This window comes from Garra rufa, chromosome 2, assembly GCF_049309525.1.
Source record: "Garra rufa chromosome 2, GarRuf1.0, whole genome shotgun sequence".
NCBI lineage: Eukaryota > Metazoa > Chordata > Actinopteri > Cypriniformes > Cyprinidae > Garra > Garra rufa.
The window spans coordinates 41,860,720-41,884,477 of NC_133362.1; the positions used below are offsets into that span (position 1 = coordinate 41,860,720).

Below are 23,758 nucleotides of genomic sequence, written 5' to 3' on the forward strand. Positions count from 1 at the left end.
ATTATGTATTAGTGTATGTACACTAAGACATATTCACTTCACCTTTTTGTGACCGTTGAAAAGATTTCAGCCTTAAAGGGGGGTCCAATGCTGTGCCGAATACACACTTCCGGGTTTCTTACAAGTTTTGGAAAGTTTTTTTTTTCCATCATGATTCTTCATGATGTCCTGAAGGGTGGAACTCCTTGTATGGGCATTTCTCCCGAAAGAGCGCGCCCGCGCACACATCGACCAGAGCGCACCCATGAACGCGCTTCGTTCGGCTGCACTGCTGCACGGGACTCACTCGGGGAAGAATGTCTCTAAAGAATTGTCGTTTTGGTTGTAAGGCAAAGATAACCTTGCTTAGCTTCCCGAAGAACCCATAAAAGATCCCGGTCATGATTCAGAACTACAGATGATGAGTGAAACGGCATCAAATGTCTGTTTTGTGTTGCCAATCGGCGCGCGTGTTCTCTCAATCTTTAGCTCCGCCCACGGTGCGCCTCCAGGATCTCGGCTGTTTTCGGAGAGAATCGTAAAGCTGCATCTTTCTTTTGTAAATATGATAAAACTAAAGACTTTTTGAAGATATGAAGGATGCAGTACTACTCTATAGGTACTCAAGATTAACAACTGTGTGTTATGCCCGCTTTAATCAAATATTCCTTAACCCCCTCATATTACTTAATAACACAAACAGACTCCAGTACTGTAAAATGATTTAATAGTATCATTCTTTCAGCATCACTCTTATAAAGCCATTCAACAAAGAGATTTTCAAAATATTAATGCAGCTTATAACAAAATGGAAATTGCTTGTCGCCGGATGCTAATAATTCAGTTCTGAAGATGAGACACATTTGACAACAAAAGTGCAAAATAGGGAGCTTTTTGCTTAAGAAGTGATGGTGAGTGTTTTAATTTTAACATGATTTAAATATAATATGAATTATCTGAGTAAGTTCTAACATTCATTTCAGATGAGAACTCATGGCACTTGATAATGAACTCTCGCTGTTGTTTTATCACATGCTACAATCACATTCTAGTGTATGTAGAATTGTGCATTCACAAGTCCAAAACTGGCCAACAGCAGAAAATAAATACAAGATAGTGAGCTCCGTCTGGATGTTGAGTAGAGTTGCAGGTGGGCACCGAAGGGCCCAAAGACGAGCGGTAGTCATTGTAGCATGCGTGTTATCAGATGTGCCTTCTAAAGGAGTTCATCCCTTAATGATTGATTAAACTCCATATGGAGCATAACATCAGGGGACGGGTGGCCGTCTCAGCTGTTACTGCTGTTTTGGCATGGCAAAGTCCCAGGCCGTATCCTGGGCGCACTTCCACATGGCTCGCACCAGCCGGGTGAAACCCATATCCTTGGGCTTCTCCAGCCCACGCATCAGCCGCTGTTTCATGATGGCAATAAACTCCTTATTACTCAGCTCCCCATTTCCTAAAAAGAAGAGCGAATTAAATAGAGTAAGTGTGAGAGAGAAATATGATGAGTAATTATTACCAACAGTGCCGCCCAGCTCCATATGCTTATCAACCCTCAGCAGAATTCAAAGTACTTGATGCGGCAGATCTGGTGCTGTGCTTGTATAATTGTTCTTGTTAAAACACACCCATTAACAACAAAAAAAAAAAAAAAAAAAAAAGATACAGTACAACCAATTTACAACATTAGCTTCATAAATAAAAAATAAAAAAAAGAAAAGAAACAGAACCGGATTAAAAATATTTCATGTTTAAAGACGCTTAAATATAATATAATAAAACTTGCCTATATTCATGACTAAACAAATAACTGTGAATGAACCGCCATTTATATTAATACAAAAACAGAGACAAAAATATATATGCACACTTAAAAGTTTGGGATCATTAAGATTTTTAATGTATTTTAAAGATGTTTCTTATGCTCATCAAAGCTGAATTTATTTGATCAAATACAGAAAAGGTTAGAAAAGGTTTATATTAGAATAAATGCTTTTCTTTTAAGGCTTTAGCCCTTATTGTGTCTGTATGTTTTCTTATTATTTTCGTCCAATGGGAGTCTATGGCAGCCCTATGAAAGGTACATAGAAAAATGATGAAATTTGGCACAATTGTAGTGATAGCCATGAATGGTGATGTGACCAACTTTGGGGTCCCTAGGACCAACTCTATAGCGCCACCACTAGTTCAAAAATTCAACATTAAAATGGTAATTACTCCTGAACCCCTAATTATAGAAAAATTTAACTTAGTACACCTAGTACTCGCCTCATGCTGATCACATTCAATAGCTTACATTAAGACTCCACCCATTACAGTAGTGGCCATTTTGAAAAGTACAGTATTCAGTTTATTCCCTACTCCTCCTTCAAAATTGATTAAATTCTTTCCAAGATTGGCTCAGATGATCTTTGGACTGAGCTGCACATACATGACTGAACAGATTTTTTAATTAATCTTTTTTCAAAAGTTATGATGTCGCAAAGTTAACGAGGTTGACCCAAAATCGGTTCAGAGCCTGTATCTCGGCCAAACTTTGATTAATTGAAATGAAACTTGGTACCCTGCATCAACACCATCTGAGGGTCCATGCTAAATTTGGGAACAGCGCAACCTATGGATCATGAGATATGAAAAACGTATTTTTTTGCTTATAACTTTTGAACAGTTGGTCAGAAAATCATGATATTGGTGTCTGTGGATTCCTTGAGTCATGCCGAATGTAGATTTGAACCAGCTGAACCATATATCTGCCGTTTTGACATTTATCATAAATTGCTATGTCTTTAGAACCATTTGACATATATGCACAAAAATCGGCAGGGAGCATCGACAGCATGCGCCGGAAGGTTAGTTTGAACACAGCACCAACTAGAGCTCAACAGATAAAGATTTTTGCAAAAATGCTATAACTTTTGAAAACATTGCCCAAATGCACTTAAGTCCATCTGTGTATCAACCAGTGTCATCAATCTCAAATGATATTGCTGCTTTCCAAATTGACATATGGATCTGATAAACACACATACTCACCGTCACAGTCGAAGAGTGCGAACACCACATCACACACGTGGTCGGACAGCTCTACCTTGGCCACTGTGCGAGCGACCTGCTTCATGGTGGCTGTAGAGAGAATAAGAGAATAAGAAGAATACAGTGATGAGAATGAAGAGAAGCTTTACCAACAGTGAGTCTGAGTTTGATTACTGCATATCAGCTTGGTGTGCTTAATCAATACTGGACATCCATTCCCTGGAGGACATCCCACCACAGAGGACAAGGAAACGATGGATAGAAATAGTAGAGGAGGGTGAACCGACTGCAGGATAAACATGAGGTGGTGGTGGTGGTGTCTAATTAATGTCTTCGAAAGATTTTCTTTGAAAAAAATAATAATAAAATAAATAAAAAATCCACACAAAATGGCCAGTTAAAACACTGAATCATTTGGCATTGTTGATAACTTACACCATATTGATAATTACTAAAACTGCCAAACTTTATTGTTAACACATTTATGAATTAAACATGATCGATAGTTCATTCTTCTACACTGTTGACTTCTTTTTAAAATCCACTTATAACATTATAACTCAACCACACTTCCTTTCTCCAAAGCTCCGCCCTCCATGTCAGCGAATTTTCAAAATGATTGACAGACAGGGTTCCTTATACAGGCCTGGGCTGCTCCCCTGACCTTTTTTCCCTGTTGACAGAGTCTAGTGTGTCACAGAGACAAGACTGATAGCTTACAACACCTATTTCAATGATATCTGTCAGCAAGTGAGACATTTTAGCTCTATTCCAAAACCTGAGCTGCTTCCATAAGCAGCATTTTATGGTATCATAGACAACCCAGATAGCAAGAACATTTGGGCCAAATGTGGCTGAAAGCTGTCATGTTTGGCCTAGGTATGGCATGGCTGAGCACATATGGGCCAAACTTGTACCATATATGTTTTGCCATGGCTTTAGAATTGGAGGGAATTTTCATTTGGGTGACTTTTTGTATTAAGGTATATGGCCCATATGACAGTACACAGACAAGAGCCATATTTGGCTAGGCTATGGCACATCCTAAAATATGTTAACTTATGGTTAACATTTGGCTTTTACTTGGAAAAACACACATAACCTGCTATAGTCATGTGTGGCTGGTTTGTGGCAGTCCAAATGTCAGCCCATTCATTCATTCTTCCTGTATTCCTATTGGTGGATTACTGAAAATTTGAAAATACATGTCCGTTATTTCCCGCTCTGCTCCTGAGTCTACAACAGCCTTTGCCCAGACACACTCTTATTCAGGTAAGTGCGGTTTTGGTGTTTTAAATGTTTTCTATGGAAGTAATGGTACGCTTATTCGTACAGAAAAAAAATGTGTGCTTAGGTATGTGTACCGAACAAACACAGTTTCGTTTTGACCACGATCATGTGCTGAATTCATATGCGTGAATAAAACGTCACTATACATACCTGCTGTCCAGAAATCATGATAAGATTGTTATTTTCGATAAGTCTCATCTTTAAAATTATGTCTATTATATCAGAAAATTTAAACGATAAATGCCTTTTTGACGCTCTTTGATGTTACGTGACAGACCGCTGTAAGTAATGTTACAAGCGAAGAGCGCATGAATGCGATCATCCTTTCTCCTTTCTACTAGTTATAACGTGATTTAAAAACTAAAAAATCTCGTCTCACGTAATCTCAATTAGTCTGAATACTGTCGAAAAATGCTAATAAAACAAGATTACCTTTACCACCAGCGAGCACTCATGTCATGGCTTGTTTAATATTCAAATAATATCTAATACTAATTATGATATGCTAATAATCTTTTTTCTCTCCTTTTTCCTGACAGATTGTGAAAGAAAGGCTGGTGAGACTTACTAAAAGTATCCATTTTTGTACATTTATTTACTCATTTGACATTTACACCACATTTTATGTTCTGTATTGTACTTCTGTTATTAAAATTTTATTATATTAAAAATGTCTGTGAATCAATTTTGTGTTTCATACGTGTTTAAGATTTACTGTGTAATTGGTATTTTAAATAAATAATAGGTGTGGCATAAATATGGTTAAATTATGGCTTTTGATCTATCAGCTACATGTGGTCCACATAGGGGCCATTGCCCTTTACAGAACTCGGCCATATAAGAATACCACATAAGATCCATATATCAGCCACATCTGTTTTCATGATTTGGCTCATTTTAGGTTGGGTTATGGCACTGTTTTGGTTCGGTTCTGGTTAAAAAGATGTGGACCAGTTTTGGGCCGGGGAACCTAAACTTATCTGGGCCACACTTTAGCTGTTGGTATGGGCCAGATCCGGCCCAGAGGAAATTTGCTGACTGGGAAGCGGTCGACAGTCCATAATTCTAAGGCAGCATTATATGTATCATTCACCAAATCTTTTAAAACAAAGAAAGACAAATACATACATTAAAGTAATTACAATACCTTGCAAAAGTATTCATACCCCTTCATTTTTTTCACGTTTTATGTTGCTACCCTAATGTTAAACTGTTTAAAATTACTTTTATTCCCCCCCCCACATCAATCTACCCTCCATGCACCATAATGACAAAGCAAAAACAGAACTGTCATAAACTTTATACATTTACTAAAAATAAAAAAACTGAAATAAGTACATTGCATAAGTATTCATACCCTTAACTCAGTACATAGCTGAAGCACCTTTGCAGCCTCAAGCGTTTTGGGATATGATGCGACACGCTTTGCACATCAGCATTTGCAATTATCTGCCATTTTGTTTGCCTCACCTCTTCACCTCTCAAGCTCTGTCAGCTTGGATGGGGTCTGGCAGACATTTTTGGTCTCTCCAGGCTCTGATGAACCATCTGCCCAATCTAAGGTTTTGAATGATCTGGACTGGGTTTTCATTAAGGCTCAATATTTTGGTGCATTTAGGTTTTCTTCTGGTTTGACGACTCCCTCAGTCACTGTCACTGAAAAACAGCCCCACAACATGAGGCTGCTACCAGCAAACTCTACTTTTGGGATGGTACTCTGCAAGTGATGAGCAGTTGCAGTGATGCTTGTCCTTCTGTAAGTTTCTCCCGTATACATATATGATTATGGAGCTCAACAAGAGTGACCATCAGGCTCTTGGTCACAACTCTCACCAAAGCCCTTCTCCAATTGCTCAGTTTGTCCTTCTTTTCTTCCATTAAGGGTAATTGAGACTACATGCTTCTTTGAACATTTAAAGCACTAGAACGTTTTTCTGAACTCTTAACCAGATGTGTGGCATGATTCAATCCCGTCTCTGAGCTACAGGCATTTTTTATTTTTACCTTTCATATGCATCTTGAGCTGTTAGATCTTTAATTAAGATATGTGTGCCTTTCCAGATCATACACATTTTATTGAATTTGCCACGTTACCTTCACTCGAAGTGTAGTAACATCTACAACAGATATGAATGCTCCTGGGCTAAATTTTAACTGTCCCACATAAAGGTATGAATACTTATGCAATGGAATCGTTTAAGTTTTTAATTTTTAATACATTTATGTTAAAAACTATTTTTGCTTTGCCTTTATGGTGTATGGAATGTAGACTTATAGACTGAAAAAAGTCATTTAGTTAAAAAAAAGCAGTTTAACCTAAGGCAGCAACATAACAAAATGTGAAAATTAAGGGGTATGAATACTTTTGCAAGGTACTGTAAATCCAGTGTTGCTGTTATTAACTAAAAACCAGAACTAACTTAACTTACCAAGTTAAAAAATAAAATAATAAAAAACAATTAAAATCCAAAATGTTGCCCTGCAAAGTAACATTCCTGTACCTTAAACAGCAGAGCATTGAGCTACAGTATCAACACTAAAGCACTTTCATGCACTTAAACATGCTGCCTATGTACATTGTTCCAAATCAGTGACTTTTGAGGTCACATTTTAGTTCAGAATAAATTGTTGAAGAGCAAGCCAGCTTACTAGGTGTCATGTGTTATCACCTTAACAGAATCTTACACAGTACTTTCAATTATCATCAAAGCTTAAGTATGAATCTACTACTATGAACAATTCTGTTTATGATAATGAACATACAGTGCCCTGCTAGTATTCATATAATTTTTTCTGAACTCTTCCCCAGATGTGTAGCTTGACGCAATCCTGTTTCTGAGCTTTACAGGCATTTTCATTTTTACATCAGGGCTTGGTTTTTGCTCTGATATAGCTGTTAGATATGTTATTAAGATGTGTGTGCCTTTCCAAATCATACCCATTCGACTGAATTTGCCACAGGTTAACTTCACTCAAAATGTAGTAACATCTACAAGCAATATTAATGCTCCTGAGCTAAATTTCAACGGTCCCAGAAAAGGGTATGAATACTTACGCAATGGAATCAGTTAAGTTTTAAAATTTTTCAAAAATGTACGAAGTTGTGACAATTCTGGTTTTGCTGTGTCATTATAGTGTATGAAGTGTAGATTGATGTGGAAAAACAGTTTAACATAAGTCAGCAACATAAAATGAGTACTTTTGCAAAGCACTGTATGTTGTTCTGCATCTCTTATAGTGAAAGAGTGGGAAAACCGCCTGTTGGTAACATAAGAGAAGGTCAGTACTGGTCACAGGAAGGTTGAGAGAGAAGCCAGACAAGCCAAAAAGCATCCATCACATGTCTGACAGCGAACGGCCTTCTAGACACAGCCTTGAGATCAGAATACAGACGAGAAAGAGCGCAATTCCGAAGATGACAGCCGATAAAAGGCCTCTTTTGTCTTCATGAGGATCAGTGATTCAGAGTTTCTGGATGTTATGGGCTAGAGATCAGAGAGACCGACAGAGAAATGAAAGAGAGACTCAGAGTTATCATCCTACAGTGAGAGGAATCAATCGTGAGATAAGGCCTGTGAGGAAGTGTGGGATGTACGGAGGGCAGCCCTGATGTAGTGCCACACACGGTGAAAAGCAGAGAAACCAGTGCCAACACGGTAATGGATATTTATTTTAACTCACATCACCAACTGTCACTGACAACTAATGATTTCTGAATGCTTTTGGAAGCGTGTCCACGTCTTTACACTTTACTGATAACTTCTCATTTGTGCAGCTTTTGGAACGATAAAATGGGTAAAAAGAAAAAAAACTACACTTCTTCTGAAGCAGGTACCTAAAAAACATATCTAGAGACCAAAATATATTACAAAGACTTGGGGTTGGCTTTTTTATTTGTAATTATTTGTGATCCTGGACCACAAAGCCAGTAATAAGTAGCACAGGTATATTTGTAGCGATAGCCAACAGTGCATTGTATGGGTCAAAATTAACGACTTTTCTTTTATGCCAAAAATCATTAGGATATTAAGTAAAGATCATGTCGTTCCATTAAGATATTTTGTAAATTTCATATTATAAATATCAAAACTTAATTCTTGATTACTAATATGCATTGCTATAAACTTCATTTGAACAACTTCAAAGGCGATTTTCTCAATATTTAGATTTTTTGCACCATCAGATTCATGATTTTCAAATCTTGGCCAAATATTGTCCTATCCTAACATACATAACTTACCATACATCGATGGAAAGCTGATTTAGATAATGTATTAATCTCAGTTTCATAAAATTAGCCCATTATGACTGGTTTTGTGGTCCAGGGTCACTTTTTTTTTACTTTTAGATGGCTAAAGTGCAACAGGCGGGTTTCAGAAGTAAAAACTCCAGTCATCTTCTCCAGTAACTCAAAAACCTTAAAAGACAGACCTGTTGTGAGCTTTAAGATTGTTAATCGATTGTACAGTATGCGTTTTTTTTTTTTTTTTTGAACCAGTCTGTTCACACTAATTCTTTTTTTTTTTTTCAAATAATTGATTCTTTGTAGGGAGCTTAATTGACAAATCACAACGCAGGATCTGCCATTTTGTTGATTAACGTTGGTGGGTTTGAACTTGAAAAATGGTTCAAGATAACTTCTGATGTTCATTCAATGTTTATTTTGTGCTATAACTAGTAAAGAAGAGATTGATCAGTTTACATGCCACTTTAACTGAGGCATTGCAGCAATCTCTCACAGAATTTCTTAAAAATGCTGAAACTTAAACAAAACAAAGTGCGTATGAAGAGCGCCACAGCTTTTCGGATGTAGTAAGAGTAACGATTCTAACAAAGGAGGCATGGTCTTTGCGAAGCATCAATTGTGTAAAATAGCAGAATTTGTGGTGAAAAACGTACATTAACCATGTTGCTGTACAGAAAATTTCACCAATCACAGAGTTGCAGTGTGCAAAGAGCGCCAAAAGATCTCTTTAGCTCCGCCCAATCCCATGAAGCACCGCAAATTACATAATCAAGTCGGTCTTCATATTCTGTACTCTTAAAATACTTGTGATTCTCCTCATGGTTGGTTTGGTTCATGGCTTATAACGCTTTAAAGAAGATATCTCATGAAAATCTGACATTTTCTGTGTTTAAGTGCAATAATCCTGTCGCTGTTGCATCTACCAACCCAGAAAACATTAAAAAGACAACCTAGTAACTTTGTTGTGGTAAGCCTTTCTCTGCAAGCATGTGAAAAAACAAGCCGCTCAGATTTCGCTCCCCTTGTGATGTAGAAAGGGGATCTTATTATAATATTACCACCCCTTATTCTGTAGGTTTCCACCCATGGCGCTGTCATTTGGTGACGAAGGTGTCACTTGCAAAAGTTTAAGAAATGCATGCTAACTGTTCTGTCATTGGCTGCACAGACGAGCACAAAACACTATTTAGAGTCCCAGCCTCAGAGGAGACGAGAGCAGTGAACTTACTGATTTATTTACTGTATATCACACTGGTGCCGCACAGATCTTATATAAACACTTGATTTCTTTCCCAGCTGTTTACCTTCACAGACATAACCGGCTGTTTTGTAACTCGTGTGTTTTTAACATACACTTGTGTGTATTTCACAGTTTAAGCACAATAAGACATGAAAGAGAACTTGGTTTCTCACTTTCTGTGCCGCTTTCTGTGCATGTGCTTCGGATGTGTACGCTCAGAAAAACTTTTATATCAGAAGTTATATGGCTTTAAAACATGATTTCAGCATGATAGACATGATACTCAAAACAAAACAGATGTTTTTCAGCAGAGTATCCAAGGTATGAACTGTAAAGGCACAGTCCTTTTCTGGAAAAGGTGGTGGGGAGCAGCAGCTCATTTGCATTTAAAGAATTTTGCATTTTCAGAATTATATAATTAATGATCTGTGGGGTATTTTGAACAAACTTCAAAGACAGATTCTGGGGACACCTGAGACTTATATTACATATTGTACAAAGGGGCAGAATATGTCTCCTTTAAAGAAACTTCTTTAAAATCCATATAGGAAAGATACTTCCAGAACCAGCACTGCTAGAAAAGTGGGCGAGTAATAATGTAATCTACCCTGACCAAAATTATAAACGCAACACTTTTGTTTTTGCCCCCATGAGCTGAACTCAAAGATCTTTTCAAACAAGACTTTTTCTATGTACACAAAAAGGCCCATTTCTCTCAAATATAAGTGTAAATCTGTGTTAGTGAGCACTTCTCCTTTGTCGAGATAATCCATCCACCTCACAGGTGTGGCATATCAAGATGCTGATTAGCATGATTCTTGCACAGGTGTGCCTTACGCTGGCCACAATAAAAGGCCACACTTAAATGTCTTTTTTTACTGTATCTGGTGTGACCACCATTTGCCTCACACAGTGCAACACACCTCCTTCTCATAAGAGTTGATCAGGTTGTGGATTGTGGAATGCTGGTCCACTCCTCTTCAATGGCTGTGCGAAGTTGCTGGATATTGGCAGGAACTGGAACACGCTGTCCTATACGCCGATCCAAAGCATCCCAAACATGCTCAATGGGTGACATGTCCAAAGAGTATGCTGGCCATGCAAGAACTGGGATGTTTTCAGCTTCCAGGAATTGTGTACAGATCCTTGCAACATGGGGCCGTGCATCATCATGGTGCAACATGAGGTGATGGTCGTGGATGAATAGCACAAAAATAGCCTCTCTGGATCTCGTCATGGTATCTCTGTGCATTCAAAATACCATCAATAAAATGCAACTGTGTTCGTTGTCTATAACATACGCCTGCCCATACCATAACCCCACCGGCACCATGGGCCACTTGATCCACAACATTGACATTAGCAATGTTCACCCACACGACACCATACACGCTGTCTGCCAAAAAACCACAATAGATCATTTAAGAACTTTTTCCACCTTTAATGAAAACTATAACCTGTACAATTTCATAAAAAACAAACTCACATTTTTTAGGTGTGGGAAACTAAAAATAAAAAACTAAAATAATATGGTTGCATATTAGTGTGCACACCCTCTTATAACTGGGAATATGGCTGTGTTCAAATTAAGCAATCACATTGAAACTCATTTTAAAATTAGAGTCAGTACACACCTGTCATCATTTAAAGCACCTTTGATTAACCCAGAATAAAGTTCAGCTGTTCTAGTAGGCTTTTCCTGGCATTTTCTTAGTTGCAGCTTACAGCAAAAGCAATGGTCCGCAGAGAGCTTCCAAAGCATCAAAGGGATCTCATTGTTAGAGGGTATCAAGTCAGGATAAGGGTACAAAAGAATTTCCAAGGCATTGGATATATCATGGAACACAGTGAAGACCATCATCATCAAGTGGAAAAAATATGGCGCAACAGTGACATTACCAAGAACTGGACGTCCCTCCAAAATTGATGAAAAGACGAAAAGAAAACTGGTCAGGGAGGCTTCCAAGAGGCCTACAGCAACATTAAAAGAGCTGCATGAATGCCTGGTTAGTACTGGCTGAGTTGTACATGTGACAACAATCTCCCGTATTCTTCATATGTCTGGGCTGTGGGGTAGGGTGGCAAGACGGAAGCCTTTTCTTACAAAGAAAAACATCCATGCCCGGTTAAATTTTGCAAAGACACATTTGAAATCTCCCATGTGGAGCATGTGGGAAAAGGTGTTATGGTCTGATGAAACCAAGGTTGAACTTTTTGGTCATAATTTCAAAAGGTATGTTTGGCACAAAAAAACAACACTGCACATCACCAAAGAAACACCATACCCACAGTGAAGCATGGTGGTGGCAGCATCATGCTTTGGGGTTGCTTTTCTTCAGCTGGAACTGCGGCCTTAGTCAAGGTGGAGGGAATTATGAACAGTGCTAAATACCAGTCAATACTGGAAGAAAACCTTCAGGCTTCTGCTACGAAGCTGAAGACGAACTTCATTTTTCAACACAATAACGAGCCAAAGCACACATCCAAATCAATAAAGAAATGGCTTCACCAGAAGAAATTTCAAGTTTTGGAATGGCCCAGCCAGAGCCCAGACCTGAATCCGATTGAACATCTCTGGGGTGATCTGAAGAGGGCTGTGAACAGGAGATGCCCTCGCAATCTGACAGATTTGGAGCGTTTTTGCAAAGAAGAATGGGTAAATATTGCCAAGTCAAGATGTGCCATGCTGATAGGCTCATACCCAAAAAGACTGAGGGCTGTAATAAAATCAAAAGGTGCATCAACAAAGTATTGGTTTAAAGGTGTGCACACTTACGCAACCACATTATTTTAGTTTTTTTATTTTTAGTTCCCCACACCTAAAAAATGTGAGTTTGTTTTTTATGAAATTGTATAGGTTATAGTTTTCATTAAAGGTGGAAAATGTTCTGAAATGATTTATTGTGGTTTGATTTTCGATCTGAACACACAAACCTTGCATTTTAACAGGGGTGTGTAGATTTTTTATATCCACTGTATCTCAGCAAAGGAGATGTGCTCACTAACACAGATTTAGACGGATTTGTGAACAATATTTAATAGAAATAGGCCTTTCGTGTTCAGCTCATGAAAAATGGGGGTTCAGCTCATGAAAAATGGGGGCAAAAACAAAAAAAGTTGGGTTTATAATTTTGGTCAGTGTACAACCCAAAAAATTGCAGGTAGTATTGCATAAGCAAGCATCACTATATTATTTTTCTTCTTCAAAAACATCATGAGTCATTTCTGCACACAAGCTGTGAAGGCCGTAACCCTGCACAGAAATCAAATACAGGCTGGAGGACTGGAAAAGTGAATGTAGTTAAACGTGAAGGACATCTAATGATACTTTAGACACTATCTGCTTTGCCTAAAATGTCCAGGTAACAGAGAGAGAGGACCGTGTGCATATGAAGAGCCAGCAGGAGAGAATATTATTAAAGTACTGCTGGGAAGAGAGCCAGCTGCAGTGAAATGGGATGCATCTGGCTGAATGGCTCTGCTGATGATCAGAGAGAGCGAGAGGGAGGAGACCAGGAACAGGTGATGCAACATGGAGATTACAGCTGGGAATTATTGCATTGCAAAGTTAGTCTTGTAGCAGACTCAAGAGTCAGACAACAAGCCCACGAACTGCCCACAGCCTATTGACTGACTGACCACAAAACTGACTAGATTGCTTGACTGCATGCTTCAAAATTAAATGTTTACTCAGAACTGGCTGAGGGATCACATATTTGCGTGGGTGCACATTTGTACCTTTATCTATAGAGGCGCCGGCCATGTGATAGAAACTCAATGCAGTGTCAACATCATTGACGTTCTTCAAGAAGGTGAAGAAGTTCTCCACTTCCACAAATGTGATGCCCTGTGTGAGAGAGAGAAATGGAGAATGCTAAAATGATTCACATTCATTTAGTTTAATTCTTTTATGACACATCTGGTCATTCAGCTCAGGCAGTAAAGACCATCAAGATGACATTAGCTCTCAAATAGAGCAGAGAAAAACATGCCGTGTTTGCACAGCCTGCGTAGAGTGTTGCATAGAGCCTGTAAATGTAGATTATCCTCTTAATAAAAAGGATAAAATTACAGAACAAGAGCATTTTGAGAGACGCATAAGCAGAAAACGGCCCTATTGAGTGAACACTCTTCAAACCCCAGCATGCCGGAGAGCTCTCATGCTAATAAATGTGCCTGCCGCAACACTCGCTCACCACATGTACTGTGAAACATTTCAGGGAATATAATGAGCCATTAAAACTGAATTCTGATCAAAATCAGGCTATTATTTGTTACTTATCTGCTTTGCTACTGCTAATTCATTCACCTCTGATCATCTAATGACACTAAATGAACACTGCGGCATAAAAAAATTAACTAGAAATTGAAAAATACCACCTCAAGTCAAAAAGGTTAAGCTGACCCCTGCTGTATATTAATGTCATACAATGATGGATCAAACTTTCCTTGAACTTTTAAGGGGTTAGGTGGCTCAAAGCATTATTTAAATGTTACTTTAATTAGACAAGATATTTTTTACTTTACATACTGTTAAAAACAAAGTGTTTGGACTGTAAAAGAACATCACAAATGATGACGCAACTGAATATGTGACTGTCTGAATGTGTTTGGCTATAGTGGTGGTAGATTTAATTGGATGAATGTAAAAATTTATATTTAAGAGAGTTGTTTTTGAAAGCAATTAATACTTCTGCAAGGATGCATTAAACTGATCAGAAGTCAAAGTAAAGACTGGAGTAATTATGCTGAACACTGAGCTTTGCCATCACAGGAATAAATTACAAGAATGCATTTATTTATTATAAATTACATTTTAAAATACATTTACCATAGAAAACAGTTATTTTAAATTGTAATAATATTTTACAGTATTACAGTTTTACTGTATTTTTGATCAAATAAATGCAGCCTTGGTAATCATAAGACTACAAACGTTTTAACGCTTCTGTATTGTGACATTTACACTACCAGTCAAAAGTTTTTGAACAGTAAGATTTTTAATGTTCTTAAAGAGGTTTCTTCTGCTCACCAAAGTACAGCAAAAGAGTAATTTTTTAAAAGTATTTTTACTATTTAATAACTGTTCTCTATTTTAAAATGTAATTTATTCCTGTGATTTCAAAGCTGGATTTTCAGCATCATTACTCCAGTCTTCAGTGTCACACGATCCTTCAGAAATCATTATAATATGCTGATTTGCTGTTTGAGAAACATTTAATATTATTATTATATAGTTATTATTATTATTATTATTTATATAGTACATTTTGTAGATCCAAAGATTAGCATTTATCTGAAATAAAAAGCTTTAGTAACATTATTCTTATACAGGGTTCCCACACCTTGGCTAACTTCAAATTCAAGGACCTTTTAAGGACTTTCCAGGTCCAATACCCTCAAATTCAAGGACTTCAGGTCTTTGCACACCGAGTCCGAAGTTTTCGCACATTAAAAAATAAATACGACCTTATGTTGTGCCGATCACGTTTACACACTGTCTCCGAAACCTTTGTCCGTCATTGAAAAAGTTCGGATCAGGTTAGATTTTTTGCATTTTCGCATCCGTAGCAAGCATTTTTTTTTTCCCAGAAAGCTTCTTGCACAAAATACATTCAAGCTCTTTCAAGAACCTGTATCTATGTACATTTATTTTCAAAAACTTTCCAGGGCCTTGAAATTATTTTAAAACTTTCAAGGATTTCAAGGACCCAAGGAAACCCTGTCTATACCATTTCAAAAGCTTGGAGTCAGTATATATTTCCTTTTTTTGGGGGGAAATAAATGATAGAAATTAATACTTTTATTTAGCAAGGACGCTTTTTTCAATTGTTCAAAAGTGATGATATAGACATTTATAATGTTACAAAAGATTTGTATTTCAGATAAATGCTCTTCTTCATCAAAGGAACCTGAAAAAATCTACTTAGCTGCTTTTAACATAATAATAAATGTTTTTTGAGCATCAAATGAGAATATTAGAATATTTCTGAAAGATCATGTGACTGGAGTAATTATGCTAAAAATTCAGCTTTGAAAACACATTTGAAAGTATATTCAAATGGAAAACTGTTAATGTAAATAGTAAACATATTGTTTTGCTCTACTTATTGGGTGCGCAGAAGAGACTTATTTAAAAACATAAAACATCTTACTGTTCAAAAACTTTTAACTGAGAGTGTCTGTGTACTGAAACTAGACAGTTTTACTAACTGACTAGTATATTATTAAAAAGACATGACAGATATTTTGGAGGCACTGTTGCCTGTTCCAAATGGTTGGAATTTCATTGCTTCTTTCAGCTTTCAGATAGACCACAGAAACGACTTGACACCAATTGTCATGCAGTGCCAGGTTCGGATGTGTGTTTGAGAGGGAACAGAAAAAGAAAGACAGAAAAGCTTAAAAGACAGTGACACTTCACACACATACTGTACAACTTTTTCCACCTGGAAAGTGGCCCACCTGAGCATCCTTGAACATCCTTTTGAGGTTCTTCTGCATCAGTTTGAGCTTCCGAGACTGAACTCCGCTGTAGGCCAGCAGCATTCCTCCAAACTGCTTCTCTGTGATCCTGCCGTCCACCGGATCATTCCTTTCAAACTGCACACACACAGAAGGAATGCTGAATAATGGCCTTAGAAGTGAATCTTGTGCTCAGCTGGTCAATATCATTTACAATTCATGTTCAACTGAATACCTAAGCGTGGGCACAGCTGTACCAGGTCATAAAGGATGGGAGGATTTAAAGTAGCTGACAGCTAAAGTCGAACGCTTTCTCTGGCTAGAATGCATTAGGGTCTGACCATTAGATTCATTATAAAAAAAAAAAAGAAAATTCTGCCATTATCTACTCAGCCACTGTGAATGCGTCAGGTTTGAAACACAAACTGCCATTGAAAGCCAAGATGATTTTTTTGGGAATACAAAATATTCTTAACTTTTTCCTTATTTTAAAAAATAAGAAGAAAATGGCAGTTAAGAAGAAATTTCTTCTTAAGAATGTTTCGTGAATCCGGCCCCTGGGTGGAAAACTATTATGAATGAACAATGCACTTTTACGGCGAGTATAATTTATAGTTTTTTGCATGGATTTCACTTTAAAATTGGGAGGTGCAGGTCAGTAGCTCATGAGTAATTAAGCAAAAATAACAAACATGGTGCCAGATTTACTAAACAAGGCAAATGAGCAACTCCAACAAAGTGCTGATGGGAGTGGAAAGTTTGGCTATTGATCTACTGAAAATGAGCAAATTAAAGAGCACAGACGCAACATTTAAAAAAGTAAACAATAATATTACAACTAGATTAAAAAAAAAAAGAAGTTCTTTGTCAAGACAAACTAGGTTGCCTTGAAAAACCTGATAAGAAAGTGTGAAAACGTTTTAGAAATGGTTTGAAGGCAATAGTCTGCCAGACTGATGGATGAATGAAAAGATAGCATGTTGCTAGCAAATTTCTAACTTATTTAACATGTTACTAGAATGTTTTTAACAAGTTTCTAACATGTTTGTGACATGATTAACATATATAGCATGTTGCTTGCATGTTGTTAGCATGATTAACAAGGCACTAGCATGTTTCTAACGTCAGCATGTTAACGTGTAGCTAGCATGATTAGAATGTCACTAGCATGATGTTACCATTACTAGAATGATTATCATGTTAATATGTTTCCAGCCAGATTAACATGTTGTTAGCATGTTGTTAGCATGTTTATAGCCTGGTTACCATGTTGTCAGCATGTTAACTTAATAGCATGATTGGCATGTTCTTAGCATGTTTCTAACATAATTAGCCTGTTACTAGCATGTTGATAGCATAATTATAATGCTGTTAACATTATGTTAACATTAGTAACCTGTTATTAACACGATTAGCAAGTTACTGGCATTATTTAGCATGATTAGCATGTTGTTAACGTTGTTAGCATGTTTCTAGCATGGTTAGCAAGTTATTAGCATTTTTTAACATTATTAGCCTGTTACTAGCATGTTGCTAGCATAATAAGAATGTCATTAACATTATGTTATTATTATCATTAGCCTGTTGTTAGCATGATTGGCAAATTTCTAGCATGATTAGCATGTTGTTAACATGTTTATAGCATGATTAGCAAGGTGTTAGCACGTTATTAGCATGATTTTAACATTATTAGCCTGTTACTAACATGTTGCTAGCATAATTATAATGCTGTTAACATTATGTTAACATTAGTAACCTGTTATTAACACGATTAGCAAGTTACTGGCATTATTTAGCATGATTAGCATGTTGTTAACGTTGTTAGCATGTTTCTAGCATGGTTAGCAAGTTATTAGCATGTTTTAACATTATTAGCCTGTTACTAGCATGTTGCTAGCATAATAAGAATGTCATTAACATTATGTTATTATTATCATTAGCCTGTTGTTAGCATGATTGGCAAGTTTCTAGCATGATTAGCATGTTGTTAACATGTTTATAGCATGATTAGCAAGGTGTTAACATGTTATTAGCATGATTTTAACATTATTAGCCTGTTACTAACATGTTGCTAGCATAATTATAATGCTGTTAACATTATGTTAACATTAGTAACCTGTTATTAACACGATTAGCAAGTTACTGGCATGTTTTTAGCATGATTAGCATGTTGTTCACATGTTCCTAACATAATTAACATGTTGTTAGCATTTGGTAACGTTGTTAATATGTTTCTAGCATGATTAGCGAGTTATTAGCTTGTTTTAACATTATTAGCCTGTTACTAACATGTTGCTAGCCTAATTAGAATGTCATTAGCATTATGTTATTATTATTATTAGCCTGTTGTTAACATGATTGACAAGTTTCTACCATGATTAGCAAGGTATTAGCATGCTATTAGCATGATTAGCATGTCGTTATGTTTTTAAAAGTATTAGCCAGTTACTAGCATGTTGCTAGCATAATTAGAACGTTGTTAGCATTATGTTATTATTATTAGCCTGTTGTTAACATGATTGGCAAGTTTCTAGCATAATGAGCTTGTTGTTAACATGTTTATAGCATGATTAGCAAGTTATTAGCATGTTTCTAACATGATTAACAAGTTATTAAAATGTTACTAGCATGATTAACATGTCTTTAACATGTTTTTAACATTATTAGCCTGTTACTAGCATGTTGCTAGCATAATTAGAACCTCGTTAGCATTATGTTATTATTATTAGCCTGTTGTTAACATGATTGGCAAGTTTCTAGCATAATTAGCTTGTTGTTAACATGTTTATATCATGATTAGCAAGTTATATAAATGTTACTAGCATGATTAACATGTCGTTAACATGTTTTTAACATTAGCCTGTTACTAGCATGTTGCTAGCATAATTAGAATGCCGTTAGCATTATGTTATTATTATTAGCCTGTTGTTAGCATTATTAGCATGTTGTTAACATGTTTATATCATGATTAGCAAGTTATTAGCATGTTACTAGCATGATTAGCATGTCGTTAGCATGTTTTTAACATTATTAGCATGTTACTAGCATGTTGCTAGCATAATTAGAATGCCGTTAGCATTATGTTATCATTATTAGCCTGTTGTTAATATGATTGGCAAGTTACTAGCATGATTAGCATTTTGTTAACATGTTTATAGCATGATTAGCAAGTTATTAGCATGTTACTAGCATGTTTAACATGTTGTTAACATGTTTATAGCATGATTAGCAAGTTATTAGCATGATTAACATGTCGTTAGCATTTTTCTAACATTATTAGCCTGTTACTAGCATGTTGCTAGCATAATTAGAATGCCGTTAGCATTATGTTATCATTATTAGCCTGTTGTTAACATGATTGGCAAGTTTCTAGCATGATTAGCATGTTGTTAACATGTTTATAGCATGATTAGCAAGGTATTAACATGTTATTAGCATTTTTTTAACATTATTAACCTGTTACTTGCATGTTGCTAGCATAATTAGAACATTGTTACCATTATGCTATTATTATTAACCCTTTTGTTAACATGATTGACAAGTTTCTAGCATGATTAACATGTTGTTAACATTTATAGCATGATTAGCAAGGTATTAGCATGATTAGCATGTCGTAAGCGTGTGTTTAACATTATTAGCCAGTTACTAGCATGTTGCTAGCATAATTAGAATGTTGTTAGCATTATGTTATTATTATTAGCCTGTTGTTAGCATGATTAGTATGTCGTAAGCGTGTGTTTAACATTATTAGCCAGTTACTAGCATGTTGCTAGCATAATTAGAATGTTGTTAGCATTATGTTACTATTATTATTAGCCTGTTGTTAGCATGATTAGCATGTCGTAAGCGTGTTTTTAACATTATTAGCCAGTTACTAGCATGTTGCTAGCATAATTAGAATGTCGTTAGCATTATGTTATTATTAGCCTGTTGTTAGCATGATTAGCATGGTTCTAGCATGATTAGCAGTCAGAAATGTTGGTCTCAGAAGAATAATAACCAAGTTTAAATAGCATTTCAGTAAGTTGGCTTTCTAAAATTTCTATTTTCTAACTGTATGTTATTGATCTCAGTAGAAATGATTTATCCATGCAAATGTTTTAATTTAAAACATTTTTTGACCTCAAACTTTTTAAAAGAAATGTTATAACTTCAATATAAAACTAAGTTCTAATTATGAAATGATTTGAGGGACCAAACGAGGCACTCAGATAAACCTTTAAAATTTGGTTAAATGCCATAGAAGAACCTTTTTGCCTAAATGGTTTCATAAAGAACCTTTAACATCTAAAGAACCTTTCTGTTTCACAAAATGTTCTTTGTGGCGAAAGAAGGTTCTTCAGATTATGAAGGTAAGAAAGAGACGGTTCTTAAAAGAACCTTTGACTGAATGGTTCTTTGTGAAATCTAAAATGGTTCTGCTATGGCATCGCTGTGAAGAACCTTTTAAAGCACCTTTATTTTTAAGAGTGTAAGATGGGTTTTAAAGCTGCAGCTGTAAGTGAATATATCAGCAGCAGGATCATGTTTGGATTTTGTTTTATGTTTTTGCTAGGACAGGTAGTGCCACATAAAAGTAAAAGATTAGAGCGTGTGAGCTGGAGAGAAAACACCACTATCACTTTCTGCAGCTGATAAGACTCATAGTAAACACTCAGCAAAACATTAGACATGATAGATTACAACCCCAGATCAACACTCATCGCAACAGACATAAATGAAAGAACAGCTGCACAAGAGCTGGAGATTTTTCATCTGCATTATATACAACCCTACTATGAGTTGATTCAAAAAGTAATGGGAATAAATTCAGCCATGGCCAAAAATGGTAAATGACATTTCAGTTTTTTGACATCTTTTGTGTTCCACAGTGTTTTTTCTGGGGGTGAGCTATTCCTTTAATTGGGACACACTGCTCTGATCTAAACGTTTTTTTCTTCATAATTAGTGACAGTCAGGATTGTGAGACAGTAAAGGTTTATCTCTGCTGTTTAAAATGAGAGTACTGTGGGTGGGAGCTGTTAACAGATAGAAGGTGGGTGAGATTGAGGAATATCTGACACAACAGAGAGCTGCAGCCTCAGCACATCTCAAAGAGGAGATAAAGAGAGAGACAGACAGAGATCTAAAGGCGTCTGTGACAGGGGCTGCCCGAAGCACTGACACTCTGTCAGACCCTGAGGAGGTTACATTACATCCAGTGTCACTCACGCCGCACTGCTTGCAATTTTTTTTATTACCCCCAAACCAAGTTGTTTTACTCTAAAGTACCTCCAAGAATATTCGACCAGGTTGAGATCAATATTTTCCCCCCAAAATTTCCCAAATTATATATGACCCTGGACCACAAAACCAGTTGTCAGGATAGGACAACTATTTGAAAATCTGAAATCTGAGGTTGCAAAAACATCAAAATATTGAAATATTGAAAATCACCTTTAAATTGGTCCAAATTAAGTAAAAAAAAAGTGTTAATTTTGACTCATACAATGTATTTTTGGCTATTGCAACAAATATACCCATGCTACTTAAGATTGGTTTTGTGGTCCAGGGTCACATATGTGTGTGTTTTTTTGCACTTGACAGGTCTGCAGATAATTTTTGTAACTGGCACAATGGGAAATGAACACTTTTTTTTTATCTAGACCCTTTTATCACCACCAATGGGAACTTTTTCTTCTTTCTTCCCATAACACTAAATTAGGTTTAATGCCTCCTTATTCCACACAGAATAATGCGTGCTGTCCTGGAGGGGAGGCTGCAGAAGTAAATTATGCATGAGTCTGGGCTTCCATTGGTGACACCAGCTGACAACTTTCAACCTCAATTTATTTTCCTGCCATCTCTCATATGTAATCAACATTTCTCCATATTCCTTGACTTCTGTGACATACCTCAAGCTTTAGTACATCGTGCTGTAATCTCCTCTGGAACTCCAGGAAACTGCTGATGGTGAGCTTGCCCTTCAGGTCAGCCCCGAAAAAGTAGGTGGTGAGGGCAGAACTGCAGCCTCCTGTTTTCAGAGTGTTTCCTGTGGTGGATCGATCTCTGTGCCTCATGCCCATACTGGTCTGAGAACGAATGATACTCTGAACCTGGAAAAACAGAAATAATGATTCACGTAAATAACTCATTACATTTATGTAGCACTTCTGCAACTCCTCTCTACTACTACTAAATCTATTACTAAATCGAAGCATCCACCTGGACAAAAACACACTCCACACCAAATATTAGTAAAGAGAAGAGAGAGAGTGATGCAGTAAATGAGATGGAGAGGGAGTGGAAGAAGAAGGAGGAGGACAAGGAGGATAGGATGAAGAGAAGAAGGAAAAGTGGAAAGAGGAGGGTGAGAAGGAAGAGGAGAAGGAGGAACATAAAAAGAATAAAAGTGGGGGGAGGAGGAGGAGAAGTGGAGGAGGAAAGAGAAGAAGAAGAAAGAAAAAGAAAGAAAGAAAGAAAAGTGGAAAGAGGAGGGTGGGAAGGAAGAGGAGAAGAAGGAACATAAAAAGAATACAAGTAGGGGGAGGAGGAGGAGAAATAAGAAGAGGAAGAAGAAGGAAAAGTGAGAAGAGGAGGGTGGGAAGGAAGGGGAGAAGGAGGAGGATAAAGAGAAGAAGAAGAGGAAAAGTGGGTAGAAAAAGAAAAGGAGGAGGAGGAGGAGGAAGAGGGTGAGAAGAAGGGGGAGGAGGAAAAGTAGGAGAATGAGAATAAGTGTAATGAGAGTTAGAAGAAGGAAGAAGAAGGAAGGAAGGAAGAGAGAAAGAAAAAGGAGGGTGAGAAGGAAGAGGAGGACGACGAAGAAGAAGAAAGTATAGGAGAAGGAAGAGGAGGAGAAGAAGGGGAGGAGGAAAAGTAAGAGAAAGAGGACAAGTATAAGGGGGTAGAAGAAGGAAGAAGGAAAAGGGGGAAGAAAAAGATAAAAGAAGAAGGAAAAGTGGAAAGAGGAGGGTGGGAAGGGGGAGGAGGATAAAGAGAAGAAGAAGACAAAGAGGATGAGAAGAATGAGGAAGAGGTTAAAGTAGGAGAATGAGGATAAGTGTAATAGGAGGTAGAAGAAGGAAGGAGGAGGAAGCGGGAAGAGGAGGAAAAAGAAGGAGGAGGAAGTGGAAAGGAGGGTGAGAAGGAAGAGGAGGAGGAGAATGAGGATAAGAATAAAGTAAGGTAGAAGAAGAAAGGAGGAGGAAAAGAAGGATGAGGAGGAGGAGAAAGAAAAGCAGGAGGAGGAGAATGAGGAATATGAAAAGAATAGGAGGAGGAGGATGAAAAGAAGAGAGAAGAGGAGGTTAAGAAGAAGAGGGAGAAAGGAGGAAAATAACTGAAGAAAGACAAAGTAGGAGGAGAAGGAGGAAGAGGATGAGAAGAAGCGGTAGGAGGAAACGTAGGAGAATGAGGATAAGTATATGGGGAGGTAGAAGGAAGAAGGAGGAGGAGGAAGAAGAAGAAGGAAAAGTGGAAAGAGGAGGGTGAAAAGGAAGATGAGGATAAAGAAAAAAGAAAGA

The 23,758-nt window shown here is 37.0% G+C and overlaps 1 protein-coding gene across 2 annotated transcripts in view; it reads right to left on the reverse strand.

The window, feature by feature from the left end:
- Positions 1-689: 689 nt before the first annotated feature.
- The window catches only part of micu1 (mitochondrial calcium uptake 1), a 31,278-nt gene continuing 8,209 nt past the window's right edge, over positions 690-23,758 (reverse strand). For both annotated transcript variants that reach the window (XM_073834263.1, XM_073834262.1), the window contains 5 exons: positions 22,151-22,351; positions 16,257-16,394; positions 13,530-13,638; positions 3,016-3,105; positions 690-1,438 (listed from right to left, as the gene is read on the reverse strand). In XM_073834263.1, the coding sequence (XP_073690364.1) occupies positions 1,275-1,438; positions 3,016-3,105; positions 13,530-13,638; positions 16,257-16,394; positions 22,151-22,351 (702 nt within the window). In that variant the 3' untranslated portion in view covers positions 690-1,274. The remainder of the gene's footprint in view (positions 1,439-3,015; positions 3,106-13,529; positions 13,639-16,256; positions 16,395-22,150; positions 22,352-23,758) is intronic.